This window comes from Echeneis naucrates, chromosome 6 (genome assembly GCF_900963305.1).
Source record: "Echeneis naucrates chromosome 6, fEcheNa1.1, whole genome shotgun sequence".
Lineage (NCBI taxonomy): Eukaryota > Metazoa > Chordata > Actinopteri > Carangiformes > Echeneidae > Echeneis > Echeneis naucrates.
The window spans coordinates 18,089,342-18,104,561 of NC_042516.1; the positions used below are offsets into that span (position 1 = coordinate 18,089,342).

The 15,220-nt window shown below is 40.7% G+C and overlaps 1 protein-coding gene across 1 annotated transcript; it reads right to left on the reverse strand.

Moving 5' to 3' along the window:
- Positions 1-598: 598 nt before the first annotated feature.
- Positions 599-14,596, reverse strand: LOC115044881 (polycomb protein SCMH1). Its single transcript, XM_029504184.1, has 17 exons — positions 14,556-14,596; positions 13,670-13,816; positions 12,388-12,457; positions 12,027-12,104; positions 11,690-11,760; positions 11,335-11,569; positions 10,696-10,784; positions 10,234-10,480; positions 6,556-6,800; positions 6,177-6,368; positions 5,309-5,435; positions 4,779-4,979; positions 4,263-4,433; positions 3,694-3,816; positions 2,953-3,084; positions 1,632-1,765; positions 599-1,489 (listed from the first exon to the last, which is right to left on the reverse strand). The coding sequence occupies exons 3-17, from the start codon at positions 12,410-12,412 to the stop codon at positions 1,370-1,372; spliced, it is 2,190 nt and encodes a 729-aa protein (XP_029360044.1). The 5' UTR covers positions 12,413-12,457; positions 13,670-13,816; positions 14,556-14,596; the 3' UTR covers positions 599-1,369.
- Positions 14,597-15,220: the final 624 nt, after the last annotated feature.

The window sequence follows — 15,220 nt, forward strand, 5'->3', positions numbered from 1 at the left end:
GGCAGTGAATGGAAGTGAGTCCCAAGCAGGAACAGCAAGGAGAAGAGTCAGCAGAAAGATTAACAGAGCTGTGCTGCTCTCTGTTGGTCACCATCTGTAAACTGAGAAACCCTCAGAAGAGTTCAAAACAGAGGTATGAAGAATATGAGTAATTAATATATATGAATGTACATTTTCTCAGAACTCAGAAGTATAAAGTATATATATATATATATATATATATATATATATATGTATATACACATACACACACACATAATATCTTGTAATCTGTCAAACCTTTTTCTACAAGACGTACTTTACTATGAAAAGGTCAGGAAAATCAAAGGGAATTAAAGGATCTGTAAGTGTGACCGCAGGAGGGCATGTAGCAGAGCTAAAGTAAACCAACTGTTGACTGTGTGGCTGCACGGATGGTTAGCTTACACACCAAGGTACTGCTATGTCTGCGGATCTATGCTGCATGTCGTTCGCCCCTCTCTCTCTACTTCTGTCAGCCTCTCTGCCACTTACTGTCATCAGAAGACAGAAAAAATAATACTTAGAACTCCCGCCAAAACTAAATAAATAAATAATAATAAAAAAAACAGTTGAATTATCATATATTTATTGAACAATGTTAAGTATGATAGGGCTCTCCATGTAGGAACTCTAATAATATAGTATAAAAAATTAAAAAAGTACAAATAACAAAGACAAGACAAAGCATTGTAAACAACATCCAGAGTAAGACAAAAGAAACAGATTTCCTCATGGCAGTATTTTCAGAATAAAGATTTCCTTTCATAAAACATTATTTTTTTCTCCCCATAATTCTTAATGTCGTAGTTGCAAAATTATGCCTCAAACAGAGACGTTAATCAGAAGCCCTCCCAACTATTGGGATGAATGTAGTGATTTATTTTCTTCCTTTTAGGGTTTTCTTTCTTTTAGCATATCCAACACAATCAGTTAAAAAAAGTCAAAAATACCATAAAAGTCCATATATTCATGAAGTACAAAATATGAAATGTACAGGATAAATGTAACATAATAAAAGCAGGCCCAAAAAAAGCCTTTTACAGTTAAAATGGCCACATTTGACTCTTCAAGTTATACTGAAATGCAATACAGATGACAGACAAATGGGTGATCCTACGTATCCCATGCTGCCTCAAGGCTGGATTGTGCTACACAGAATAGACATTCCTCATTGGATGAGGTCAGGACAGGCGTTTTTAATTCCAGATATGGTGGTGTGACGGAAGCTGCTACATGTTAATGGTCAGTATATGTCCAATATGCAGTGCATTATATACTGATCCTAGAACAGGGAGGTGGGCTTGGAGTTTAGTCCTTTTGGAAGGCTGCTGCTGGTCAGCCGACCTCCTTAAGGCCGCTTGAGCTTGTCGATGTGAAAGGTGAGTTTAAGGGCAGGACCAAGCTTCAAGCCCATATATTTCATCATCATGTCGCTACGCAGCAACAGGAGTGCTTTGCCATCGATCTCCTGTAGCAGACAGTAGTGAGGGCAATGTTTTATGCACTTTCCAACAAATCAAAGTCGCGTAGATATTAAAAGAAAAACTAAACTTTAATGTTGCCTAAAACGTCTGAGTTTAATGTCTTCTTTAATGTGAGTGAATACGTACATGTTTTCTGAAAAGGTCAGCATGTGGAGCCAGCACTGGGTCAATATCTCTGATATACTGCATGACATCTTCCACTGTCCACAGGTTGGGGTCCTGGCCACTCGGCCTTGGACTCTCTCGGAAACTGCCTGAGCCTGAGAAAAGAAAAGGGGATACTCAGATTCATACAACACGGTCAATCACTGGGTCAGTCAACTCTTTGAATGTTCGGCGGCCCTTTTTACAACATTCACTGACCACACACTACCACACTTGAGCTTGCAATACCAAACTATCATTCAGAAAAAGAAAGAGGAAAAAAATATATATCTATCAAATAACACTGTTGGAGCTTTCCTACATCTTGGGTTAGTCTTTAGCTTATCTGAAAAGATTAACTTTTAAAACTTGCTTTATCTACTTGATCTAAAACAACTTAAGCTCAAATTATCATTCCTCTTTAGCTCAACTGTGAGATTGACATGAAGCACATTGCTTTATCTCCCTATGTCTGGGAGTGTCCCAATGGACGGCTAATTTTATAACAGCACTGATCGTTAATACTAAAACAAACGTGAGCGCATTCATGCAAAGACACCAAATATATTATATAAATATTTATTATATAAATATAATAAATCAACAGTTGGTAGTCCAATATCCACCAATCTACCCACTGTATGTCATTTAAATAAACTTGTTAAAATACATGACTTAAGCAAATAAACACATTTTTGAAAATTATTAATCTTGCAAAGATATAAAGTTTGTAGCAAAGAGGATGTCTTTACAGGTTCTGATAAAATGTTTAACTATCACCATTCTTTAAAACTGTATTGGTTAAAGCCTACTTACAGTTCATTCAAAGTGGTTCTTCTCATTCTAAGGTGATGTTAAAATCAGAGTCAAAAGCATTGTGTGAAAAAGAAGAAGAGGAAAAAAAAGGCAACTCCCTTATTCATTTGAGTGGTGCCTTCTGGTGTTGCGGCTCAGGAATCCATGCAGAGGGGTTCAGCAAAAAAACACATGCAGGGTTGTCATCCAGAAAACTGCTGCATTGGCGATTTGAATATGCGCAAGTGTAAATTTCCGGCAGGGTAGTTTATAAAGCTGTATTTTTGCCGTTTACCCCTTCGTAATGAAAGATAACATGGTAGCCACTGTGATGACCTACCAGGGTAAATTCTTTTTGAGTGTTATAAAACCCTTTTCACCCCATTCTTAAATGCAAGGCAGTTTTGGTCATCGCCCCTTCGGACCATAATGATATTGTAACATTGCAACCCTGAAATGTACAAATGTAGAAAAGGCCATCGCTTCCCTTATCAGCATCCTTTCCTACCTGTAAAGTTGTTGTGATGTAACAGCTTAGAGGGAGACCTCAGTCCAGGTGTCAGTCCTGTAGTGTTTGGAGAGAGAGGGCTCTTCTTTAAATGCTCTGATGTGGCAATGCTGTTCTCCATGAAGGACTCACCTGGGAACAATTCATTTATTCTTTAAGAGAGCGCAACCAGCTTATCGAGCGTGTTCTGGCTATCTATAAAAGTAGAAGGCCATTTAAGGGGATATTGCCCTTTATCACAAATCTCTTCAAATATTCCATTAACATAATTAAAATCTAAGGAAATTGAAAGATGATTAAATGATTAACCTCCTGCCCCCAAACTTAATCGCACTCACTCCTGAGCCAAGAGCTTCCTCTGTTTTACTACGACTTTTATATGATTATACACGGCTTTACTGGACAACTCAGACCAGTTTCTTCAGAGAGTAAAACGACTCTATAAAATAAAGTGCAACACTAGAGTTAAGAGCCACTGATTATTACAAGTAAATAATATACTTGTCAGCAGAAGGATTGCTTAGTCAGTGACGTCCTTTGACTGAATTGTCTTTCTAGTTTGTGTTTATTATAATCTTTCTAGGTAAAGAACACTTAATATTAGTTTGGCAATATCAGGGACACACTTCAACATAAATATGTCATACACGATACTCGTCTGACAACCAAGAATTCAAAAGCTAATAGCACATCAGACCCATATAGTTTGATAAAGTGACTAAGATTAAAAAAGTAAAATACCATCGGTGGAGTGCCTTGGGATTTTGGCCAGTTTCTGGGGAATGGGACTGTCGTAGTTCTGTAGGAACCTCTTGGTGCCTCGGCCTGGGCCTGTCGCCAGGCTGTCACCAAAACTTCTCCTCTCTAAATGCAGCACATTTAAAGGAAAGAACAGAAGTTTATAGAGTTAGACAAAAATAATACAGTTACATCAACAACACCTTATATAATTTGTTTAAATTTTCAAACTGCTGAGGCAGTTGGGCATCTTATGCTAAACAGGAGCATGCAGGCATTTGTTCAAATTTCAATATTTTCTGTTCTATTTCTCCAAAAATGTACATTCCTGTCAGTGTGCCATTATCTGCACATGTCTGGCATATCTTGCTCTATGGAAATAAAAGTTCCTGGTGCAAGCTGAAAAGTGAACTGAGGTCAAGTTGAACATATAAATGATATTTGGAACTTGCAGTCACCAAACATTGAATATGATGAAAATGTGCATATACAGACAGAATTTCCTATTCAAATGAATTGAAAAGTGTGTCGAACTTTTGACTGGTACTGTATAAATAACACATAGAGCTCACCTGTCGAGTATGTGTGACTGTTGTAATGCAGGCCTCCTCTGGCTACAGGCTGGCTGCCAAACAGGGGATCGCAGTGAAGGTTGTGGCAAAGTTTCTCCAGGAAACGGAGAACGTAGGTGACACTACTGACTGTAGGCAGGGTCAGGGTGTGCTGCTGCTGGTCAAAGTAGGCTGCACAGATAATACAACATCATACTGACTGTACACTGACATGTACAGCTGAAGAGTAAAAGCACATCTTTAGAGAAGTTTTTTTTGGCCCTCATACTTTACATTGTAATTAAAATGGAATGTATACTTGACAAGGCAAGATCCTCATTTCTATTTTCTTTTTTCTTTTCATTATTCCAGACATAAATGCTGGTGTCTGTCTAGTTCCTGAAAACAGCACCACATTCTTCAAATGGAGGATAATTAGACAAAGATGTGGTATCACCACAATAAGACTTTCTGCAGAAGGTCAGGGACACAGGTTGAAATGTTTTCTCTTTTTAAAAACAACTACTTGATGCCTACCTGAAATGATTTCTCCGCCTTGGCCAGATTTGAGGCAAGAGAAGACAGTGGCCTGGTTGTGTGCAGAGTCCACGCATGCCTGGACACACTGCTGAAGCACTGAAGCAGCCCGGCCTGGCCCAAAGTGGTCCGGGAGCTGCTGAATACGCCGTTGGTCCAAATGAGGTCCCACCTTGCCGTACTTGTTAAGGTACACACAAACTATAGGACAGAAGAACAAGTTGGGGATTTTTAATCCATTAAATCTTGTTTCTTGTGATTAACCAAAGGGCCAGAAACTCTGTATCACTCAAAATTTGCCAAATTTCATAGAGACTATGATGACTATGACAGACCTCCATTGAATTTCTGCTCTGCTTACACACCAGTGTCAAGTGAAACTGTATATCACTATGATTTGTGGGTGTCACACTCCATTGTTCAAACAACATAAAACCCTTGACAGCGTATGACAGTACGAGTAACAGAATAAAACATATACTGAACATCCCAGACAGGAAAAGCCATTAATAATAATGGAGATCGTGTACCTGTGGGAGCCTGTAGTGCAGAGTTGGGGATGGTGGCATTGTCCAGAGGCACAGTGCTGGTGTCGGGCTCTGGAGTGCTGCTGGTGGGTGATGTGGGGACTGGATTAGGTACCACGCGTGGTTTTCTCTAGATTCAAACACATGCATTGAGGCTTTTTACAGCTTTTACTGATTCACAAGGGCCAGGCGGTTCATAGAGGAGGCTCAAAATACAGCATCAAATATGACTATTTGCGTTGCACTTGGTTGTTATTTTCATATTGCATCTCATACAACAAAGTGCAATTGTGTGAATGTAAGTTGTAACGTCGAAAATCGAAACAAAGATCAAAAAGAAATTTCACAACTCCAAGCCAAGTTTTTCCATTGATCTCTTTCCAATATTTTATTGAGACCTGATAAGTGCAACTGCCTGCTTTGCCAGGACACAAACTGGATGCTGCCAACATTTGCTGTGTGCAGCCACTGTGAAATGGAAACCAGCTAAATCTGGCTTACATGAAAACCTCAATGGTCATGTTTTTTCCCCCCAGGACACAATGAAAATGTTAAAAGATGGAACTTAGTTTCATTTGCATAATATTTTGAAGCAAATCCTCCAGAGGCGGAGAGAGCAGAGCTACATCCATAGAAACACATCGATTCAATACTTGATATAGAATTTATTTAAATAGGTCAACATGTCTAAGTAAAAATGGAAGTGCTTGATAACACATGCCGTTGACTACTGAGATGCTAACAGATAATTTAATAGGGGTTTTTTTTTTTTTTAAAAAGGGAACATCCACTTGTTTAGTAGCAAATGCTATAATGCAGTAGTTAGTGGTGCAAAGATGCATATGCTTATATGCATTTATAGTACAGCTACCTTGCTACCAGGCTTGGGCCCTCTTTTCTTTGGGATCTTGATGGTTTCTGCCTGATTCTGGGCCTGCTGCAAAGCTATCCTCTGTGCCCAGTTTGCAGGGAGCCTGCCCCTGGTCCGACCTGGGCCTAGCACTGGCCTTCCTGGGCCAGCCATGGCATCTTCCAGCCAGCCAGCTCTCTTTGCCCAGCCCAACTGTAAACCGAGAGCAGAAGAGAGACAAGAGGGGAACCAAGTCATCAGGCTCACGTTCTGGAGAACCCCCCCCCCCACAGATTCCTGCCATCCCTATATGGCAGATGTAAACAATGTTTTGCTTGTGCTAAATACATGAAAAAGTCAGAAACAGCCAAAGTGAATCTTTAAATCTGTTCATGCGCACCTTACTGCCAGGCTTGGGGCCTCGTTTTTTGGGGATCTTGATGGGCCCCAGGTCTTTGCCTGGTTGAATGCTCTGTGGTCCCAACGCTGAAGCCTTGTTGCCCCAGGGGCCTGTGACCTTGGTTTTCCTGCGGCCTGGCTTCCGTCCCCTCTGGCCTGGAGGTCTGCCCACTGTCGGGGTGGGGTGCATGGCTGGACTGTCCACACTCCCGTCTGTCAATGTCCCAAGGCTCTTAGGCAACACTACTGCATGCACAAAAATGGACAGATGTGCAAGAAAAAGGCAGCTGAGTGAAAGAAACTGGCCGGGAGAAAGGACAAATTAAGAAGTCAAGCTCAAGCTTTCCCATTTAATCATGGGGAGTAAAATACTATTTCATCAGTAGAATAGTTATTTTCTCATTTTCCTTCTCATTTAATAGAAGGAAAAAGGTTGAAAGCTTAGTGAAAAAAAGTGCACACTCAATCTGTCAACTCAAAAAAAAAAAAAAAAACTAAACAAAGCAGACTCGAATACACAATCCTGCAGAGCATCTATAATGCTTATCATGATCATGTAATCAATAAGCACTACAGACCAAAGTCCTAAAATCTAAGCAAACAAACCTAAACCATCTCTGTGGTCAGATGACTCTAGAAATACTAGGCAAACAGGCTTTAACCCATCACAAGCAGTAATAGTTGATAAAGATAAAGCACGGGGTGAACAAGGATAGAAAATATCAGACATGAAGCGAATGATAAAAAATGATCAGTTTTAAAAGAAGGGATGTAGATAAGCAAAAAGGGTATTCTGGTGGCATACCCTCCAATCCCTTAAAAGAAAAGGATGTTACAGACAGCTGCAAAACAGTATTACAAACTTATCTCTCCAACTCCCTCAAATGAATACAACCCCTTTCTTTCATGGGAAGCATTCCAGACAGTACATGTAACGCAGAGGAAGAAAGCATGAGCCATAAGAGAGGGCCTACTTTTAAATAAAATAAAAGCAACCAACTGTGATGTGTTATCTACGCAAGATATAATGTCTGCCAAAACTTCCAAGAATGTTTAAAAGAAAAAAGAAGTTAACAAAACTAAACAAAACACAACACACTCGCAGGAAAAAGAAAAGAGCACAGCCAGGATATCTGGACTTGCATGCACCTGCAAACCTGCAGACACACACACTAAAATGTACACAAAGGGAAATGCAATGGTATTTGTCCTGGATCAACACATGACAGATTTACGAAAAGAGAGGCCAGATTTATTAACACAAGCCATGGCCCATGGGGTTGTATTTATTAAACACAGTGTTATGCAGACAAACCAATCAATGCAAAGCTCAGTCTGCCAGCTATTGCTGCTTTTCATAGGGAGCAACTGTGAAGCTACGAAAAAAAAAACAAAACAAAACAAAATAGTCCGCAGGGCAGACAATTCCTAAATAGTATGTTAAAAAGATTTAACACAGCGTGACCTTAAATGTTGATTGATCAATGGCATTGCTTGTAAATACAGTAAAAATGGCGCACAACAAGCCAACCCTTGTTTTTTCCCCTCACTCCTCTGGGTGCACTGAGTTCATTGAGTTCACAAAGCCACCACTGCCAGTTTCATATTACAGCGAGATATCTTCTCAAGTGCTTTTAATCTATCACTCGGACTGCATTTCTGTAATTTCATTCATCTTTACTCACCTCTACGGCTGAAAGGAAAGTCAAAAGTGTGTGGTTGTCTGAACAGCTGTCCTCAGATTCACCCTCTACTCCTGCCCTGTGTTCCTCTCCCACTCTTCCTCCGCATTTGCTCCTCCTCTCTGTCTTTTTCCTCCCTTTGCTTCTTCTCTCCTCCCACCATCTGTTGACAATGTAAACACTCTACCTTTCAAAGCATATGTCCTTTCTCTTCTTTTCTATATTCTGTTTTAATTCTCCCCAGAGTGTCTAATCAGATCCTGTTAACCAGGGTGCCAGCGAGAGGCCTGTGGAGGGGGCACCAAGGTTCGTTTCAACCACGTCATGTCCCGACTTTGCCAACTGGGTGCGTGCCAGGCCTTCATAAAACACAAGCAGGCTACAAAGACATGTCCTGCCTCCCCATTTCACTCCTTCCTTTTCCACTCCTTCACTAACTGTTCAGAGATGGGTAAAGTTGACCTTGTGGCAATAACTCCAGTATCCACCTCTTATCTTATGTTAAAAACTGTTTGCTAATTCTAGTTCCCAGCATAGTTTCTAGTTCTTGGTCCCCGTGTTGAAAAAGTTTGCATGGAAACAACTTTTAAAGCTCAGGTTTTAAGAGAAGTGACTGGCAACCAAAAAAAAAAAAAAATCTCCTTATTTGCTAAATGGAAAAACCAAGAAACTATGTATGATATAGTACTTCTCACTGACTGAATGTATGAGACTGACTTCTCACTGACAAACTGTGTCACAACTGCAAGCAAAACTACAAGCACAAACATTTACATTTAATCTGCAATGTTAATTGACACCAGAGGTCAATTTTACAGACATTGTTCACAACCTCTACAGATAAATTCCTAATAGGAATTGAAAACAGGCCTTGTGCTCATCACCTCATCAACTGCCTTCAGGGAGATGATGCAATCACTTTCCTTCACACTGTTAACACAGCACAACTAAAATCCAAAATGAACCAACCAAATACCCCAAAACAACCAAACCAAAAACTGGTGAGCCAAATCCTTTCTGGGGGGTTCATGGCAAAATGGATATATATATAAGGAAAAAAAGACAGCAAAATATTCAACACTATCCTCTTTCACCAGAAAAATCCTGGGTGTAGAGGAGGAACATGTACATTGACTTCTCATTAGAGAATTTGCTACACAAATGGGTGTCGGATTCCATCAGCACAAATACAACAAATCAGAGAGTGAAAAAAATGTAAAAAGTATCATCTTAACAGTGGAATGTAACACATTCAACATGTCATGTATAAATTTTACATTTAAGGTTATAAGGTTCAAACTTTTACTGTCGCTCTCTTAAAGCTGATAACTACAAAGATAATTGTAAATATATTTTCAAAAACAAACAAATAACAATAAACATTCTAACTTTAGTGAATGGCAGCACTCACACTAAAACTATAACAACAATGGCAAACAATATCATAAGTATTACTTTTAAAGTGATTTGATGAATGACGGCCAGATGTATAGAGCATCACATTCAACATCACACGTTCAGAAAATAAAGTAAATTAAGGTGGATGCTGGCATAGTTAGGATTATCTTTCTTTGCATGGATGGCTAACTGTCAATGACTGATGATACTGTAGTTAGCTCACGGACAATTTTCATAGGAAACACTTCCCAGTGAAGGGAAGAAATAGCCCTGCAGTGATAACAGTGTATTCAACATTGTTTTTGGAAAGAGATGTGACTGACATTTTTTTTTATTCTAAATTTTTTAATTATCTGACCTGCACAAGAAAACTTGCTTACATTGCAATACAGTGGAGGAAGGAACCTTACAGTCTGATGGTGCAATACCAGCAACTACTGAAACAGAACAAGTTTGTTTATTTTGTTGTTGGAACATGGTCCAGACCCAAAATGTTTATAAATATTCTGACCTGGCTGAATCTGAGATGGGGGGGGGGGAAATATTTGAGATCTTTTTTTTTTTTAATAAAACCTCATGCTAACCATTTGGGTCCATACCTTTGGTGCCGGGTGGCTGAAGATTGTCTCCAGTGAGGGAGCACCAGCCAACAGGGAAGATGTCCCGTGAGTCGTAGCGGCAGTAGTAGTCAAAGGCTCCGCGCCAGCCATCAAAGGTGACCAGCACCTCAACGCCTCGCAGTGCACCCACCGTTGCCGGACAGATAAAGTGGGGATTTTTCCGATCTACTGCTTCCAGCTTCATGCCCACCTGAAATGAATTCTGGTCTGGGGTGGGAGGTTCCTGCTGGGGAAAGAGGAAAAAAAGGGGGTCATGTATGGAAATTGGTGTGTCTGTGTGACTATCTGGTAAATGTCTATGATTGTTATTTTATCTAATAGGCATGATAGGAGTTGACTCTCGGTTACTTGTTATGAACTATCTTTGAGTCAATAGTTACTACTATCAAAACATGGTTGTGTACTTTATGAGACATGAGCTCAAGAGCCTTGTACAGGTACCTTGTGAAAAATACGAGAAGGTGCCATCTCAGCTCCATTTAGCGTTTTCAGAAGAAACATGGGCCAGGAGGACGCATTGAGACGGAAACCTGAGAAAGAAAACAGCTGCTGTTATAGAATTATACTTACAGATTGTGTAGTGAACATGGCGGTGTTGGCATAGTTAAAACACAGAAAAACTAGTAACTGATAAACTAGCCACTGTAGCTAGTATAATAACTGTTAAACCATTACATTAAATTTTTCAGGAAAAAATAAATTGAGATCCTTGGCTCTGTGAATTTTTAATCGGCATTTTTTCCACCACTCTTCACATTTCAATTATTAACAAAATAATCAAGCTGAATATAAAAAGAATGGTGTGTTTACAGCTCTAAATATTATCAACACTGAGATCCGAGTAAGCTCCTGTGTCTTTTCACAAAGGGTATTTATTGCAGAAATGTCCTGGGTAGGTGGCTTTCTAAGCTGTATCAAAGGTTCTTGACAGGCATTACATGATACATTGACAGTCTGTGCTGTCAGTCACTGACATCTAGTGGACAAAAGAGAGGGGGAAAAAAAAGCCACAAAAAATGAAAGGAGAATGGACACTGATAAATCACAAATTTTTTCTTCATGACTAATGCCTGACCCTACCGAGGGGTGGCTGCAGCATGCCTCCATTCTTCTCACAGTTGCCAATGGGCTGAATCTCCGAGGAGTCTACCAGGCGCCAAAAGTCATTCTTGTTGTCAGACCCATCCAAACGCAGCCTCAGCCGTGAGCCTGTCAGGCCCACCACGGTGGCGATGCAGGTGGACGTGGTGTTTCGTGGGTCCTGGGCCTCCAGCTTCATCCCCACTTTGAACTCATTAACTGGAGGTGTGAGGCTCTAGGTGGTGATGACAGACTCATTTTAATTTGGGAATGGCAGCAAAATAACAGCAGTGGGGAGATTAATAGGTAAAGAGTTATGGGTGAACATTGTGCGAAGCCCCACCAATGTGCTCACCTGTTTGAAGCATGAAGCAGGTGCTGCAATAGTACCAGTTTCTTTCAGGTATTTCTCCCAACTGAAGTGCCCTGCAGAAAAAGTTGTTGAAAACATTTATAATAAATACATAAAGCTGTATGTGGATGCATATATATATACACACGTTTTAATGCAGTACTGTTATTGAGGCCAAACAAAGGGCAAAAAGGAGAGACTGGGCTTAAAGATCTATTATCAAGTTTTACAACAAACATCTTGATGATTAATGAAACATTGGGGCAACAGTTGGCTAAAGTTTCCTGTTGGTATTGCCCATGGTTACATCATACATCAATGGCTGCAGCACGTTATTTACCTTGGTACTGCGAGGGCACCCGGGAGGGCCGTCCACTCCGAGCGTGCTTGATCCTTCTGGCATCTTTCCACTCAATAGCTGGAGCATCCAACAAAGACAAAATAAGCTCTCAACTACCAGTGATTTTCTCATCAGTCAATACCTTGCAATACCATCCCAGGCAATTGTAGGAGATTACAGGATTATTACAAGATGGTGTACCAATCTGCTTTTGCAGTAGAAAAACAAAGACTGCTTAGAACCGAGTCAAATTGAAATATGTACTTCTAATTTTCCCACCAAGTTACCATGTATACTTGTTTGTTACAATTATACGGAAAAATGCAATTATCATGCTAAGCGCAGTAAAATGAATTCTCACCTTTCTGTGGTACAGGTTTCCTCATGCTCCAGCAATACTGACCAAGCTCACAATGCAGCAGTGGCTTCCACTGTAAATACAAGGAAAGATACACAAAGGAGTTGCTATGTTATCAATGCAGAATTCATATACTTGTGGAAGGAAAGCAGTGGACTGTGGCTATTTTACCACTTTATTTTAATTTAATCTATCCAAACATTGCACCACAGCTATGTCGCCTTGAAGTTTTGAGAAATGACAAAGCGCTTGAACATCTGATGGAATAGGACTGCCATAAAACACAGAGTCACGGCTATTAACTGAACATATTTTAAGAAGAAGTCCAACAATCTTTCAGAGGTCGTTCTTAGCACAAAGACACTGTGGGTTTCTTCCACTTCAACCTATGTATATACATACAATTTTGACCCCAACAACCCGGATTATACCACATGTAAATTCTATTACCGTGTTTTAAAGGGAAACCAGATAAATACCCTTGTTATGTCAAACACAGGAGTTCTCTCCTGATTCCAGGCAGGGGGTCATCATGAGAGACAGGTAGGGGCAAGTTCAACACAGAGGCCCAAGATCATGCACTATCAATGCACTACATGTGGATTTACTTTTTCATGCTTTAGCGTTTATGTTCCCAGACAAAACAGTTACTGTGCTGGCAACATGTGCACACAGAAATGATAAAACCTACCAAATATATTATTGAGAAATAAAGTCAAGCTGCAGCCAACATCTTACTGCAAAATTCTGGTCCTATTCCAACAGTTGCACACAACTTTAAATAAGGACTTGATTATAGTAACATTAAGGGTAAATAAACACATTCCCAAAGCATTGGCTGTTATCTAACAAAAAAAAATGTGGTGAATGTCCACAAACTTTCTGATGAGGGTTGAGCCTCAGTGACCTCAGTAACCCAGACTGCTCACCGGCATCTCCGAGCAGACACAACATGCAGGTCAGCGGGTCAAAGCGACATAAACAAAGTGTCTCAAGCGGCTGTTACTGCACTCCGACTCTACTCAAGTCAAAATGCATTTAATACATTAAGCGTGGACAAAAAGAAAAAAACAAACACACACACACACACTAGTAGTAGCGGCACAGCTCCTGTTAACCCACCAAACATTTGAATGTGACCAGAAAAACAATCCAGCTCGATTTAAGCCGACTATAAATTGACTCTACGCAGGACAAACGAGTGGAAGTGCGGTGACAGAGAGGAAACCCCCGTTTCATTAAAAAAAAACAAAAAACGTGGTGCTGCTCACATAAAGATGCCTACCTTAAAACTTCATAACCGTTCAGGAGCGTCTCTCCCCTCCGGATGATTTCCTCTTCAATAGAAGTGCGCCTTTTTCCTCCGCCGAGGGGGATGGCGTCCAAATTAAAGCGACCCGCTCCGTTTTTTTTTTTTTGTTTTGTTTTCCGTCTGGGAGAAGTGACAGGAGGACAAACGTTAGCAGGCTCAGCGGGTACATTTCCCCCCACCGCGACTGTTTTTTGTATGTATACATATGTGTGTGTGTGTGTGTATTATACATATATGTATATATATATATACACATATAAATAATACCCCAGCTGGTCTCATTTATATGAGAGGCTTTGTTTCCAGTTGAGCCCCCCCCCCCCCTCATTCAAAAAAGCTACAAAAAATAAAAAAAAATATAATAAAATAAACTCCGGGTTTACATCGCTGAGATTTGTTGAGCTCCATTCAAAACACAAAGCCAACACATGGGGGCACCCCCCCCCTCCTCCTCCTCCTCCTCACTCCGTCCCTCCTCTCCTGTCTTACATCTGCATGATGCTCGTTTACGTGACAGCATCGATAATTGTGCTCTTCTGGGAGGCCGGGGTGAATAAACGCCAACACCAGAAGCGAAACCCAACAAGAGCACTTCGGGATAGAAGTTGCTGCCCCGACGCCGACACATGCAGCATGCTAAAGCACGCACGGCTACACACAGACGTGCCCGCTTGCCCGGGATGCTAGCCTTAGCATGCTAGGCGGCTCGCTAGCTCTCGCTGACCTGATTATAAATATTAGCATTAGCGTGGCGGGAGCGTAGCGGCCGCGCCGAGGTTAGCGCACGTGCCGACCCGGGCTGAAGCGTGGAGCCGGAGCCGAAAAGCAAACGCGGCTCGGTGCATCCGAGGGTGTTTACCTTGCTTTGTAACGTGTGTGTTTGTTTCTGATGTGGATTTAGCGCTTGTCCGCCATTTTTTCTACACGGCGAGGAAGGGAGGAGGCGGGGGGGGGGTTCGCCAACATTTTTTTTTTTTTTTTGGCCAGTCAGGCAGGAGAATGAGACGGGAGAAAACAGCGACCCCTGCTGGTCACACACCGGTGATACAAACCACAGGAAGGGATAACGAGACATTGTTTTCAGTTTTTCTCCAGTGTAAATAAAAATAAAGAGCCAAGATCCCTGGTGCTTTTTTAGCATTGCATAACATTGCAACAGGAGCACATTGTAGGTCATTTGGACTCATTCAGTTTTTAAAAGATTATCCCTTTATGCTTATAATGCGTTTCTACGTTGTTTTTTTCCCCCCTTGTTCTTTTTTCTTCTATTTTTTGTTTTGTTTCTGTTTTTGTTGGATGTCTTTGACAGGCCCATCGAAGGGCATTGCAATTTTTTAGGGCTGTAACTTCTGCAAATGAATGTTTTGTTTGTTTCCCATGCAGATGTCAACGCTTATATTTCTATTTCTATTACCCTAACCCTTTAAAAAAATACTTTTATATATTCACTCATATTCAGATATTTAAATTAACATCGAACATATATATGGAAAGGCTTGAATACAGATTGGCTGTTACATGCAG